This window comes from Scyliorhinus canicula, chromosome 4 (assembly GCF_902713615.1).
Source record: "Scyliorhinus canicula chromosome 4, sScyCan1.1, whole genome shotgun sequence".
Taxonomy (NCBI): domain Eukaryota; kingdom Metazoa; phylum Chordata; class Chondrichthyes; order Carcharhiniformes; family Scyliorhinidae; genus Scyliorhinus; species Scyliorhinus canicula.
Window position 1 is genome coordinate 59,783,294 of NC_052149.1, and position 15,967 is coordinate 59,799,260.

The 15,967-nt window shown below is 42.8% G+C and overlaps 1 protein-coding gene across 3 annotated transcripts in view; it reads right to left on the reverse strand.

The window, feature by feature from the left end:
• The window catches only part of LOC119964616 (inaD-like protein), a 391,845-nt gene that overhangs the window by 20,001 nt on the left and 355,877 nt on the right, over positions 1-15,967 (reverse strand). For all 3 annotated transcript variants that reach the window (XM_038794319.1, XM_038794317.1, XM_038794318.1), the window contains exons 40-42: positions 12,684-12,721; positions 7,593-7,715; positions 2,319-2,423 (exon numbers count right to left, since the gene is read on the reverse strand). In XM_038794319.1, the coding sequence (XP_038650247.1) occupies positions 2,319-2,423; positions 7,593-7,715; positions 12,684-12,721 (266 nt within the window). The remainder of the gene's footprint in view (positions 1-2,318; positions 2,424-7,592; positions 7,716-12,683; positions 12,722-15,967) is intronic.

Genomic DNA, 15,967 nt, shown 5'->3' on the forward strand with positions numbered 1-15,967 from the left:
TTGGCTCTGGCTGGTCATGTGCCTCTCGTCCGATTGGTTGGGACTAGTCATGTGACTGCTCTCCAATTGGTCGAGAGGCAAGTAGGCCCCGCCTCTGAGGCGGGTATAAGTACCCAGAGTTCCCGGCAGTCGGCCATGCTCTGTAGTCGACCACCGGGCTAACAACTAGCAGATTAAAGACACAGTTCGGATCCTAAATGTGTCTCGAGTCAAATTGATGGTACATCACCCCTCCCCCCCCCCCTCACATGCTAAGGCCTGCCTGATTGGCCCCAGTGATTCCGAAACCCACTAACCTTTACTCAAAGCTGCCTTAATGGTAACTGGTCTGCAGTGTACTGCTGTGTCAGTGGCCCTGAGGGGACTGAAGAGTTGGTGACCTTATAATTGGCCAGTTGCTATTGGAGACGAGCCATCCTGCTTCGGAGAAGTGGAAGACATGACCTCAGCCAACCAATTGCCTGAACAACATAATATTCAGCCGTGCTTCTCGGAGGTAGGCTTGCCTATGATTTTCCAGCCAGTAGATGGAGCAACCATCTCCGAGTAAAATGCCGACCAAATGTTACAAAAGAGAATCATGGGAGTTACATATACTGTTTAATCTTGTACCATACATGGTTCGATTAAATGAGACTTGGGATTGTTCATACTTCACCATATCCAGGGAATCCTTTTATGATGAGGCAGATTCAGCTTATTACTGAGAAATGTTATTGTGGTCAAAGTTCTTGCTTTATACTCAGAGTAACAGGCAGGGCATTGATTACAGGAACCGCTTGTTGAAGCAGTTAAGTGAAATTATCTGCTTCTGCAATCTTGCCTCATCACTTTCGCTGTTTTTGGTGTCATGCCTTCTTGACTCTTACTCTTGGTTTGGGTCAACTTCGAAATATGATTGCTTCTGGGGTTCTTCTGCAGCAAACCATCAACTCTCCTGCACTCCTCCTTCATCAGTTAAAGCACCTGAACTTCAGTTTCTAAATGTTTGTCCCAAACACTGATGTGTCCACTTCATCATATAGCTCATTCCTTCCTATCTTCAAGTACCCCAATTTGGTGAACTTCTGCAGTGAATAGCCTTGATCCACAATGGCCATCCAGCCAGTCTTCCTGCTCATTCATATAATGAAACCGTAGATCACACAAAATTAAGGAAACAGGGTAACCAATATGATTCAGTACCTATAGTCAAAACAAGGTGAACATTGATGGAACAGAACTTATTTTTGTTCATGGAAGGGTTGGCATTGTGGCTAGGAACATGTATGGCCATATCTGTGCTATCACGACACGGTAGCACAGTGGTTAGCACTGTTGCTTCACAGCGCCGCCAGGGACCCGAGTTCGATTCTCAGCTTGGATCACTGTCTGTGTGGAGTCTGCACGTTCTCCTCGTGTCTGCGTGGGTTTCCTCCCACAAGTCCTGAAAAACGTGCTTGTTAGGTGAATTGGACATTGAATTCTCCCTCTGTGTACCCAAACAGGTGAGGAGTGTGGCGACTAGTGGATTTTCACAGTAAGTTCATTGCAGTGTTAATGTAGGCCGACTTATGACACTAATAAAGATTATTATTGTCAATATTATCCTGCCGTTGAAAATTCTAGCTGGGCAAAACGCAGGGGTCTATCCTGTTAGGTTTTCCATGAAGAAGTTATTGAGATACCTGGAAAAACAAACTATCAGTGTCTCCAGGTGTCGCTTGAACCAAACTGTTGAATGAAAATACAAGGTAGTGGTCGCCTTGACTGTATCTGCAACGCCATGCCTGTTGCTGAAGTAGATTGCAGGTTTGGCTACAGGAATATGTGATATACTGATGCGACCTCAATGCTGCTCAGATACTTCAAACACATTAGGAAAATATTTTTGCATTTTTAATCTATTTTATTGCAAGACTACGTACATTTTTAAAAACTACAACAATGTAACCCTATTTGTCATCTTTCTATGTTTGAGTTTCAATGAGTAAAATAAGAGCTCAGCTGCTAGACTGTTGACTTTTTGATAGAAAGTACAAGACATAATTGAAAAGCAAAAAAATGCATCTCGGGGGCAAAAGGCATTATTACCCAAGTGTTACGGTTACACTTGTTAGAATTCACAAAAGTGTGCTCAGAATCATTAGAATTGTCATGTGGGTGGCACTGAAATGTCTAGATACCAGCAGATCTAAAAACTGCCAAATCCTGTGTGATTCACACAGAGTGGAATCTTTATCCCCTCTTTGACGTGGTAATGTTTGCCAGCCGTACTCCACTGCTTTTGAATGAGAGTTATCTGCTGCATGCAGCTGTTGGTGCCATTATCTCAGTACCTGAAGGATAATGCTTCCATCGGCATTCTTCAACAGATTAACTGCTTCTGTATGAGACAGTCCATCCAAGGCTTGGCCATTAATGCTGACAATCCGATCCCCAACCTAATATTAAAAAAAAGCTAATTAATTGCAAGAGAAATTAATTTCAAATAGGAAATTAACACTTGAATGACTGGAAAATGACACTTTCTGCATTTTAATTGGATAAAAAAACAATTTGTTAACAACTTTTGTTGTAATTATTCATCAATTTTAAAAGAGATGATTTTGTGAATGTAGCTTGTGGCACAGTGTGTTGCAGTTGCGAGCATACATCACAAAATCACTGGGAAGAGGCACACCTATAATTTCCCAAAGTGTACTCCCAGCAGGCAAGACTTTGTGTTCTGACATATTCATTGGGAAAACTGGCCCCCAAAGTCTTAATTTAAACCAAACTGCTCTGAACATTGGATTCTTTCACCAATTAAATTTAATTAATCGCTCTAATCCATAATCATCACTGTAATTGTGTAGAAATTGGTCAAACTTTCTTTACAGCGATTTGGCCAGTGCGATCACTCAAATCACTAATTTAGCAATAGGCCACAACAATAACACATGACAAGATTTATAACAGTATAATTTCAGTCACTGCTGAACTTCTACAGAAGCGAGAACTCGCAGTTGAATTAAAAAAAAAATATTTACAAACAAATGAGAGATTTGCATTTTTATTGTGCCTGAGAACGGAACAATCAGTGAAAAGGAAACCGGCGATGAGATCCATTGTGATTTGAGATCCTTGCTCCTGCTACACCGATTTGAGATTTCCTGGGATTACCTTTTAGGATCATACTAGGGCATACTAGGATCATACTAGGGCAGACCCAATACAACATTGTAATTGTGCAGGGTATTTCTGACATTCTGCCTCACTTTTCTGCTCTGATGTGGAGATGCCGGCGTTGGACTGGTGTGAGCACAGTAAGAAGTCTTACAACACCAGGTTAAAGACCAACAGGTTTGTTTCAAATCACTAGCTTTTGGAACATTGCTCCTTCCTCAGGCTTGCCCATTTAATGGCAAACTTTCCATATATTTCCTCAAAGGGTCTTGATCCCTCAAGCCCTCTGGACAATGCACTTTCGATGCACAGTTGCAGACAGACCTCTTAAGCTTACGGCTGGACTCTTGCTTTTGTTTACCCTACAGGCAACTCCATTCCAACACAGGGCCATAATGGGGAATGTAGCTGGATCTGCTGTAAATGATCTGGGTCTAAAATGAGTTCTGATATTTTCCAACTTTCACAATATAACAGGATGCCCATACTTTGATTAGGGAAGATATCAAATTTACACAATTCATAGATTCAGCTGTACATATTAGCACATTTTGAGAACAGTAGGTATCAGTCTGCTCAATCACATGAAGGACGCACAGAAAAAACTTACTTTCTGAAATATCTTCAATGCATTCATATTATGTTTTAAAAACAATAACTACAACCAGGAATTAGCATTCATCACCTGTGTCTTCCTGAAAGCAGTTGGCAGATTTGAACTCTTGACCTCTACTTGCAAGTCTCCCTCACCACCCCTCCCCCACCTTTACATTCTTGCAAATCTTCCAGATTTGTCCTTTTTCTTTGGGCAGCATGGTAGCATAATGGTTAGCACTGTGGCATCACAGCGCCAAGGTCCCAAGTTTGATTCTCTGTTGGATCACAGTCTGTGCAGAGAAGTCTGCACGTTCTCTCGGTGTCTGCGTTGGTTTCCTCCCGTAGTTCAAAGACGTGCAGGTTAGGTGTACTGGCCATGCTAAATTGCCCTTAGTGTCCAAAAAGATTAGGAGGGGTTATTGTGTTAGGGGGATAAGGTGGACGTGATGGCTTAAATGGGTTGGTGCAGCCTTGATGGGCCAAATGGGCTCCTTCTGCACTGTATGTCCTACGTTCTATCTTAGAGTTCTCCAGACTATAAGGAAGCAGCCCTGTGTGAGGAACATCGCCAAATCATTGGTTGGAAATTGCAGAGGTGGTCATAAATGAAGGTGTGCCCGGAAACCCAGTATCCACATCTATAAAGGCTGTGTTGGATGCAATATGTATCGACATATTTTCATTCTCTGGTGTGACATGTTCTGCCACCAGAAGGCGCTCCACTGACAACTGACAAGATAGCAAACTATGAGATTTGATGCTGCCAAGAAGATTTGTTTCCCAAAAAGCTGCAGTGAGCCTTCATTTGACTTCATAATAATCAGCACTAAATAATTACATGTTATCTGTGCAAAGTAATGGAAAGCATGGGCCCAGATTTTCCAGTCAGCGGCAATGTTGCCTGCATTGCTGCTGCAAAGATGGAACTACCCATTTTCAGCTGGGACTTCTGATCCCAGCAAGAAATGCACCAGTGGAGACCCTCCTAGGCTGCGTTCAGCAAGCACAGAAGAATTGAACGAAAGGACCTTCAAACCCCTTTTTCGCTACTAGCTTCGGGTAAATTTTAAAAGGTCTCACATTTTTAATGAATGAGAATAGTGAATGGATCGGTGGGTGAGCAAGAGAGTGCATGAAGTGTGAGAGGGTGGTCAGGTTGAGTGGGTTGACAGATCGGGGGATGTGGTCAGGTCGGTGGGGCAGGCGGGTCGGGAGAGGGCACAATTGGGGGAATCGGTCATGATGCTCAGTTTAGATACACTGGCCAATCTTTGTTAGACAGGTATTAACCAGTGTAATTTTTCCTGGGCAAGTATCCAGGGCAAGTATAAAGGGCAGCACGGTAGCACAGTGGGTAACATTGTTGCTTCACAGCTCCAGGGTCCCAGGTTCGATTCCCGGCTTGGGTCAATGTCTGTGTGGAGTCTGCAGGTTCTCCCAGTGTCTGCATGGGTTTCCTCCGGGTGCCCCGGTTTCCTCCCACACGTCCCCGAATAAACGTCGGAATGTGGCGACTAGGTGCTTGTCACAGTAACATCATTGCAGTGTTAATGTCAGCCTACATGTGACAATAATAAGGATTATTATTATTATAATAAAGGTAAGTTCCGTGTATTTGACTCGGAGACTTTCAAGCATGGGTCCTAGAATCGGCCAAGCAGAAGTTTAAATTTCCCGGGCAACCACGCAGTGTTCACCAGGAATTCCTCAGGATTCTGCTGCATAACATAGCCTTCAGTCCAGATTTTGCTGCTCTGGACATCGGAAAATTTGGGCCACGGTTTTAAAATTTAATTGCATTCCCTATTCAGTTTACTAGATTGACTTTCAAGTTAATTATCTGTTTAACTTGGCAATAGAACATCACCTTTCTCAGCTTTGCAGAGACCTTGAACTGTAGTCAGGCACGTGAGCACAGGAATGGAGAGAAAATAAGAGCAAGAATCACCTTTACCCGCTTCTTTGCAACTGCAGATGATGTATGGTTAAGATGGAGAAAAGTACATGCAAAAATGAAAATTCGGTTTAATTTTTTAGGAGAGACAGTATCAGATATCATTTTTTACAAAACCTGCTGCCAACTAATTAGAGAAAAGACATAAAACAATGAAAGAATGGATAACTAGCTTATCACAGGAGAGAGCATTAATTGTGACCAAAAATGTTACTATTCATTATTGAAAACAATTACACTGAGTTTTACTGGATCAAATACATTATTAGTGTAAGCAACTAAATACACGGGTGCATTGATTTTTATGATGTAGTTCGATACCAGGTCAAGGACGCCACCTGTTGTCTGTTGATGTCCATATCCCAAACTATTTATTCGTATGGCTTAAATATGCCCACATCAGTTCTCTATGCCTTGTTCTTGGTTACACTCACTGGTCTATGCTAATCTATCTTCATATCATTGGAACTTACTAGTGCATTATGCACAAAGCAACAGTCAGATTTTGTCAACAATTTAAAGCAATTTGAATCCAGTGGAGTCATCAGCAACAGACTAATGAATGATAAGTCCGGGAAGTCACTAATGCAAAGAGAATCAGAATGGAAGGGAAGAACTATTGTTAACAGAAAATAAAATGACCTGTTGATTGAAGCATGGACAGAAAGATTTAAGGAAAACATACAGAATCAAACTGAACTTTGACAGGAGATTATAGTGTTACAACTTGCTTACACATTCTTGATGCTGATTGCTGACTGAATTTGAGATGCTCAAAGCATTGAGAAACGAGTCAGTTCCAGAGGTGTGTAAGATGCAGCAAGATGGTTGCTGAAAACAATAGTTCATCATAGATAGACTAACATTTTTAAGGTTATGGAAAATTTGAGTTCACAACAGCAAGTGGATGCCTTCCATATCTTTATAAAATACTGATGCAGGGAAATTCAGACATTAGCTGCAAGAGTAAAAGCCTTTCCCTTTCTTAAATGTGTTTAAACTGGAGAGATCAGAAGGAACTGTGAAATGTCATGCCAGTATTTGTCTGTTTTCCCTGAAATTAATACCACTAAGCATTGGCCGTGCATCTTCCTCTGAAGCATTTTCAAGACATCTCTGAGAAAGTTTTTACTTGTGGTTCATTAATCTTCTTAGAGAAGTAAATCAATTTGAAGACTCCTTCACCGAGCAAACCATTCATTGGCATTTTGGAAGGAGCTGAATTGCACATAGAACATAGAACAGTACAGTACAGGCTCTTCGGCCCACGATGTTGTGCCGATGTTATCCTAATCTAAGATCATCTAACCTACATCCCTTTAATTTACTGCTGTCCATATGCCTGTCCAAGAGTGACTTAAATGTCCCTAATGGCTCTGACTCCACCACCCCAGCTGGCAGTGCATCCACACATCCATCACTCTCTGTGTAAAGAACCGACCTCTGACATCTCCCCTATACCTTCCTCCAATCACCTGAAAATTATGTGCCCTCGTGACACCCATTTCCGCCCTGGGGAAAAGTCTCTGGCTTTCCACTCTATCCATGCCTCTTGTCACCTTGTACACCCCTATCAATTGATGGGCTGAACAGCTCTGTTGCATTCCATTATCGTTCATACTTCTAATTTGGAGTGAAAGTAGTGTTTGGGACAGCACACTAAGTATTAAGAAGACTGCACTATAAAAGAAAATCTAATAAGCACAGGAGAATCAATAATTTATGTATTCAAAGTAGACATCTTGCTTCCAGAATCAGTTGGTGCTCCAGAATGATAGCTGACGTTAAACATTTCAACAATGAAGCATTCTGCAGTAATCATGCCTATCACTTGAAATAAATGTAACATTGCACATTTGCAACAAGACAAGTAACTGTCAGTCTGTTGTCCCACCTTTAACTTGTGCGTGCGAGCTGCCACTCCGCTGGCTTGGATCATGGCGATGAAGATAGGCACGTCACCTAGAGGGCTCCCTTTGCCTCCTGCTATGCTAATTCCAAGCGCATCATTTGGTCCCTGTGATAAAGGTAAATAATCCTGTCAATAATTGTACAAAAAATACATTGAAGCCTGGGCTAGTTTGTCTAAAAATTTGGTTAGTACCCAAAGCTACATATAAACATAAAATATAAGAGCAGGAGACGACCATTCAGCTCTTTAAGTCTGTTCTGCCACTCAATAAGGTTAGGGCTGATCTGTTAGTGTTTCAAATTCCACATTCCCATCTATGCTCCATTAACCTTTGATTCCCTCGTGTAGCACAAGTCTATCTACCTCTACCGTAAAAATATTCAATGATTCCACTGAATCTAGGAGTTGTTTCACATAGGGGAAGCTCTGCAGATCAATTTGAAACTAAGCCTGTCTGTAATCATTTGAAATGATACAACCATTCATGCCATCTCACTAATGTCAATATTGCCTGCCTTGTGGCTTTAGAGCATTGCTTTAAAAAATGATTTATGCTTCTCAAAGCTTGGGAGTCACACAGGCATGAACTTCCTCTATGAATGCTGATGGTAGCAAGTTCCAGTTTCAAACAGTAACTTCTGTTTCCCAATTTACATGGTTTAAATAAAAAATAATAGGATTGACTGCAAGAGTCCACTGCACTTTATTATAAGTGAAAACGACTATACTATTGTGATGATATGTATAATGTAAGGAGTGTAAAGGGTTAACAAGATGATGTTTGTGTATCTCAACACTAGATGGCACCACAATAGTTTTATAAAAACCACGTCTCTAGGTATTCTGGCAGAAGGTTATTGAAGGGGGGGGGTTCAGCGATGATATCTCTTAAAACTGAATCGTTAACATGAGTAATTTTACATAGGTTGTTTTATTAAGGATTGAGATGAATTATAGGACTGAGTAATCATTATTAACCATTAAACATGTATTTTTAGGACATAGCAGTAATACGTACTCAAATGGGATTTAGGATAGCTCACTTGACCAAAAGGACATTACTTCTGAAATCTTGGGCGGGATTCTCTGATCCCCCGCTGGGTCGGAGAATCACCCGGGGCCGGCGTCAATCCCGCCCCGCCGTGTCCCGAATTCTCTGCTCCCCGAGATTCGGCAGGGGCGGGAATCGCACCGCGCCGGTCAACGGGCCCCCCGCCACGGTCGGCAGGCCCCCCGTGGTGATTCTCCGGCCCGCGATGGGCCGAAGTCCCACCGCTGACAGGCCTCTCCCGCCGGCGTGGATTAAACCACCTACCTGACCGGCGGGATTGGCGGCGCGGGTGGGCGCCGGGGTCCTGGGGTGGGTGTGGGGCGATCTGACCCCGGGGGGTGCCCCACGGTGGCCTGGCCCGCGATCGGAGCCCACCGATTGGCGGGCGGACCTGTACCGTGGGGGCACTCTTTTTCTTCCGCCTTCGCTATGGTCTTCACCTTGGTGGAGGCGGAAGAGACCCCCTCTCCTGCGCATGCACCGGTATGACATCAGCAGCCGCTGATGCTCCGGCGCATGCGCGGACTAACGCCGGCCAGCGAAGTCCTTTCGGCCCCAGCTGGCGAGGCACCAAAGGCCGCTCACGCCAGCCGGCAGAGTGGGAACCACTCCGGCGCGGGCCTAGCCCCTCAATGTGAGGGCTTGGCCCCGAAAAGGTGCGGAGACTCCGCACCTTTGGGACGGCCCAACGCCGCAGTGGTTCACGCCACTCCAACACGCCGGGACCCCCCCCCCGCCCTGCCGGGTAGGGAGAATCCCGGCCCTTGTCTTTGTCTGCTGGGATTGTAAGCAGCTGTCAGGATAATGATCAATCATGCGCTGCTTGCGACTCTTTTGGGTGAAGTTTAAACACTGCTTGGAATTCTATTGGATAAGTTTAAAAGAAGCAGCTTCAGGGATTGAATCGCGTTCAACTAGGGCGGGCTATTGATTTTTGAACGTTGTATAATTTCTGTGCTCGACTGTTTGTTCGATAGAACAGGTCTTGGCTGATATCCAGTCTGTTCTCCGTGTACACGAAACAAGCTTGATTAAATAGCCATTTTGTCCAGGTTGTGGTGTTTTGTTTCTCTCTGTACTGAGCTGAGCCACAGGGAATAACCCACGTGTAAGCTGACTCAATACACAGGTCTTGAAACCGCTCCCACAGTTATGAAAAAGGATAGTGAGAGGTTGAGATAGATTGTTAGCTGTACTTAAAAGATATTATAGATTTCTGTAACATAGATTTTATACTGTTGTTTTATTAGCTATTACTTAGTAAAGTGTGTGAACCATTTGAAGTAATGTAAAATAAATTAGCTTTCTTTCAAATACATAGCTTGATGTTCTTTGTCAACACTACAACTTTTGGCCATCTTGGCGAACTATCCAAGGAACATCACAACTGTTATCTTTTTTAAGGTGTGATCTGATATGGTCTCTTACTGTTCTTTTCAACACAGATCAATTTTCTAGTGACACCGATTTCAACACATACTACACCTAGCTAGTTCAATAATAAGTATCAAGTCTGATTTTGTTACGGCCAGATGAGGGGGGACGAACTGGCTCCCCTTTAGTCAGCCTCCTTGGTTGAAAACAACAAAGATTTTTAAAAAAACAAACCAGGCTTCTGTTGAGTCAAAGAAAGAGCAAGTTTATTAACTACTATACTCAAAGAAAAATAATCAGAGACACTACGACACCTGACAACAGCTATCAGAAGTAAGAAAAATTAGAGTCTAAGCAAAAAGAATATACAAATAAATCCTTTGTTTGTCCTTGAGACATAGATTGTTGAATGTTGCAGCCGTTTGAAGTGAGCTGGTTCCTTTTAAAATCCTGGAGTTGAATTGAAGTCCAGGTAACTGCACTTTGCTGGAGACAATTTCCTTTCTTTTAATTCAGTGATCCATTTCCCAGCAATCAATGGGTTTCTTCGGAGTTTGTTTCCGGTGGACAATCACCATCTCTTGGGTTGGATTTTTGTTACTGTAGAAATAGGGCTTTTCTTAATTTCAGAGGGAGAGAGAGATTCCTTACTGCTCCCTTCAGTTGTTTTTCTAGATGGCTTTAATTACTTTTCTCATCTGGCTTGCCAAAACAAGTTCTTAAAAACCTGTCGGTATATTTCCAAAAGAAATTTGATAAATATATGTTTTGCAGTCGTGATTACAGAAATCGTAATCACATTTTGACCTTTCATTTCAGAAACTTTTAACGCATCTCAAGATAGTAGAAACCAACAAGAGACCGAGTTATTTCATCCTTCACAGAGTGGGGGTTGAGTATCGGTTGGTGCATCTGGTTGTTAGCAGTTCCCATTGTCTTTACTGTACAATTTAATATTTTCACATTTTTAATCTCTTCCTTCGTTAGAGTGGTGTGTTTTGATGATAATAGGTTTCCCTTGAAATGTCTCTCTCCTCACACTTCCTTTCAAAGGGGTTTTTGTTTGCTTCTCTCACCCTTCATCTTGGAAGGTGGCCTCACATTTTAACGTAATTGATGTCCCATTTTTATAAAGTATTGCATTTCCAGTTAGTTGAAAGTGTTTTAAAAAATCAATTTTTGAAAATAGAGACATTTCCGTGACAAAATCAATATTAAATATTTTCTCTGCTGAGCACAGAGCTTTCAACTTGATTTTCAGTCATGAGATTTTATTGAGCTGTACACTTGTGGCAAAAAAAAATGAACTAAAAGCAGCAAATTAAGAAAGCTGCAGGAAGTAGCAGTACTCTACCCTTCTTACACCTTCTTTCTTTTCTCTTTTTCCCTGACCAACTATGGCCATCCTGGTTCACAGTGGCCAGTGGAAGCACATTATAAAAACAACAGGCCCTAAAGTTTAAACGCAGAATTTCCACTGCGCTATGAATTCCAACGTGTAATAACCCCTAGCAAGAGAAAACAAGTTAAAGTGCGAGAAAAGATAGAAAATGCTGATAATACATAAAAGGTGTGTTGGCCTCTGGAAAGAGAGAATATGGGATGAATTTTAGCTTTAGAAGTGCCAACTGAAAAGTTGGTGCAAGCTGGAAGATTAGCTAGACCCTCAAGGCGGATCAATGGAAGAAATGTTGCAGAAGAAGGAGCAAAGAGTTCAATCAGATGGAGGCAGTGAGGGAATTACCAGCACGATTCACCTCTATAACATCATTGATTTTTCCCAACTTGCCGTTAGTTGTTGAAACCTTTATACATACCAATGTCAGCTCCAGGCTTGATTACCACAATGCTCTCCTCGGAGGCCTCCCACTCTATAAACTTGAGCTCCAAAATTTACCGCTTTTATCCTATCTCATATTTAGTCTCACGAGTCCATCATGAATGTTTATAATAATAATCTTTATTGTCACAGGTAGGCTTACATTAAAACTGCAATGAAGTTACTGTGAAAAGTCCCTAGCCACCACATTCTGGCACCTGTTTGGATACACAAAGTGAGAATTCAGAATGTCTAAATTACCTATTAGCACTTCTTTCAGGACTTATGGGAGGAAACCGAAGCACCCGGAGGAAACCCACACAGACATGGGGAGAACGTGCAGACTGCACACAGACAGTGACCCAAGCCGGGAATCTGATCTGGGACACCGGAGCTGTGAAGCAACAGTGGTACCCACTGTGCTACCCTGCCGCCCTAATCAACCTGTTCAATTCCTCAAAGTTAAATCTTGTGACCTTGACTTTTCACTCCACCATGGTTCCAAAACTCCCTATCCTTAAAGCCTCCTCCAATCCTACAATTTCCGTTTCCCCGCTGATGAATATTTATTGCTCTGATTTCTTGTTCCTGTCCAATTCCCGTCACCTTAGCATTGAAAGTCATCCATTCGAAATATACTCCATCTTCCTATTTCCTTGATCTTCTCCCTTAAATCACATCGCTTTGACTGAGCTTTGATCATTTGCTAATCTCTACTTTGGTTCAATGCCTGTGTTCTCCTTATTTTACATCTAATGGAAAATGTTACTTTTATGATTATGGATCATTGCCTGAATACTGTAAGAAGTAATTAGTAAATTGCACTCACCCTTGTTATTTCCACAGTTCTCAGTCCTGTATCTGAATCTAAAAGATTTAAATCAAACAAAACTCATTATTAGATAGTATTAGTCACATTTTATTGATTGGCAGAGATACTAAATTAAACTATATTGTTCCAAATAGTGAGAAACTTCAAAACAGCATTAAACATTGTGCTGAACAGAAAGATTAAAATTCCAAACTTTTATAATGCCTAGGCATTACTGTTGTGCAATCACAGTATCTTTCATGCAGACATTAAACTATATCGCTGGGCTACTGAAGAGCAGAGAATAAGCAGATCTTATTCATGATAGTTTAAATGTTGAAGCAATCCAGTACTATTAAAAATGTTTCTACCCATGTCTTTACCTACCCATTTTCTACTCTCTTCCTTTGAAGATCTTTATTAATGTATGAGTAGACAGGCTATTTAATCATTTTTTTGGAAAATAGTTTAATTGAACATTTTAAGACTTGTATACAAATACAAAAACATAACAGAAAAACAAGAACAGCCCCCCAAACCCCCTCCCAAAAACTGACAGTGACTAGCTCTTTAAAATACATAACAAACGGTTGCCACCTTATACAGAACCTCTCAATCGACCCTCTCAGCATGTATTTAACTTTCTCTAAATACAAAAATTCCAGAAGGTTCCCCAGCTACAACGATGCACTGGGTGGAGAAGCTGACCTCCACTCCGGCAGAACTCACCTAGGAGCAATCAGCGAGGCAAAGGCTAAAACATCTGTCCCCCGATTCCGCCTGCAACTCCGGGAGCTCTGACACCCCGAACATGGCCTCTAAGGGTCCCGGCTCCAGCCCCCTGCCTAAGATCACGAACATGTTGCTGAAGAAAGACAGCCAAATGACTGCTAGTTAAGGACCTTGATCCTGGACTTTCTGACCCACAGACCACAATTAGTAAGGATAAACAACAACACCTCCTCCACTGGGGCCCCGCATGGCTGCGTACTTAGCCCCCTACTCTACTCCCTGTACACACACGACTGCGTGGCATAACTTGTTTCCAGCTTCATCTACAAGTTTGCTGATGATACGACCATAGTGGGCCGGATCTCGAATAACGACGAGTCAGAATACAGGAGGGTGATAGAGAACCTAGTGGGGTGGTGCAATGACAACAATCTATCCCTCAATGCCAGAAAAACTAAAGATCTGGTCCTCGATTTCAGGAAGCAAAGTACTGAACACATCCCTGTCTGCATCAACAGGGCTGAGGTGAAGATGGTTAAAAGCTTCAAATTCCTAGGGGTATGCATCACCAAAAATCTGTCCTGCTACCGCCAAGAAAGCACAACAGAGCCTATACTTCCTCAGGAAACTAAGGAAATTCGGCATATCCACATTGACTCTTACCAACTTTTACAGATGCCCTATAGAAAGCATCCTATCTGGCTGCATCACAGCCTGGTATACTACTACTCTGCTCAAGACTGCAAGAAACTTCAGAGAATCGTGAACACAGGCCAGTCCATCACATAAACCTGCCTCCCATCCATTGACTCCATTTACATCTCCCGCTGCCTGGGGAAAACAGGCAGCATAATCAAAGGCCCCTCCCACCCGGCTTGCTCACTCTTCCAACTTCTTCCATTGGGCAGGAGATACAAAAGTCTCAGAACATGCACGAACAGATTCAAAAACAGCTCCTTGCCCGCTGTTACCAAAACCCTAAACGACCCTCTTCTGGACTGACCTGATTAATACTACACTCTTGTATGCTTCATCTGATGCCAGTGTCTATGTATTTACATTGTGTACCTTGTGTTGCCGTATTATGTATTTTCTTTTTATTTTATTTTCTTTCTCATATATTAAATGGTGTGTTTGAATTTCTCACAGAAAAATACTTTTCACTGTACTTTGATACATGTGACAATAAACAAATCCAAATCCAAACATGTCCTGAACATATGTACATGATTCACTGGGCCCCTCCCACACTCGTCTTCTACCCCCTCAAACATCCGACTCACCCTTGCCCTTAAGTGTGCCAATGCACCACCTTCAGTTGTATGAGCCGGAGCTTTGCGCACAATGACGTGGCATTCACCCCCGTAAGGCCTCATGCCACACCCCATCCTCCACTTCACCCCCTAGCTCCTCCTCCCATTTTTCCTTAATCCCCTCCAGCGAGACCCGGTCCTCTGCCATCAGCCTCCCATAAGTACCTGAAGTTTTACCCTCCTCCAACCCGGCCAGGGACAGTACCCTCTCCAGAAACAACATGGGGGGGGGGGGGCACAACTGGAAAAATGCAAATAAAACTTCCTTGCAAAATTCTAGACTTGCAATTACCTGAATGCCTTCTACTGTGCGCGCCCGTACTTCTCCACTAACTTCGCCAAACTCTTATTTAATTATATTAACCTTTACAGGAGAGCTTAATCTTGCTTTTTCTTCCATAAATGGCCATTTGATAGTGATGAATGAGAATAGTTGATTTTCCCGTCCTGAAACTTGGTGAACTAAGGGCAATGAGAGCAATTATAACACTGTGCTAATCCCAGTTGATCAAGTTTCTTAGCTGCCGATCTGGATTGAATTTGGCATCTTCCTAGTACTTATGACTCTGCTATTCAATGGATAAATTCACAGAGTCACTGGAGCAACCTAATACTTCCATTGTTGCAACTTAAACTGTGGCATGTATTGCTGATCCACGATAAATCTGATTGACTGTTGCATACCAAAAGCAGCAGGCTGGAGTTCAGTAGGGAATATCTGAAGATGAATGCTTATTGTGAAGCTTTGCTAGATTGCATTGACAAATACTTGTACAGAACCTTGCCTCAGAGAGGCACACAATAAAATAGAGTAAACATACTGGCCCAGGTCTTCTGAGGAGCTGCAACCTTTATCAGATTGCTGCTCCACTTGAACTTTCCCTCGCCCACATTTCTTGCCGGGTCTTGTGAGCTCAACTTTTCCAGAAATTCAGAACACAGTTTACCTCCGAGAGCTTCATCGCAGTGCAATAGAGTTGAGGAGGGTGACGGGTGGTGCAGGACATGTCCTGTTTTTATGGCACTAGCTGACGTATGGTAAGTTTAAAGGTCCAGTGTGAATATTACTAAATGGATGAATGAGAAAATACTTGGGTTGTTGATGGGCAGGGGGTGGATGATGTGGTCCCAGGAGTGGCCGGGGGGGGGGGGGGGGGGGGGGGGGGGGGGGGAAGAGAGAGAGAGGCAAGTTGTCCAGATGGGCATGGCAAGTAAAGGCGAGTTGGCCAGATCAATGAGGGGCAAAGGGTGGGGCGA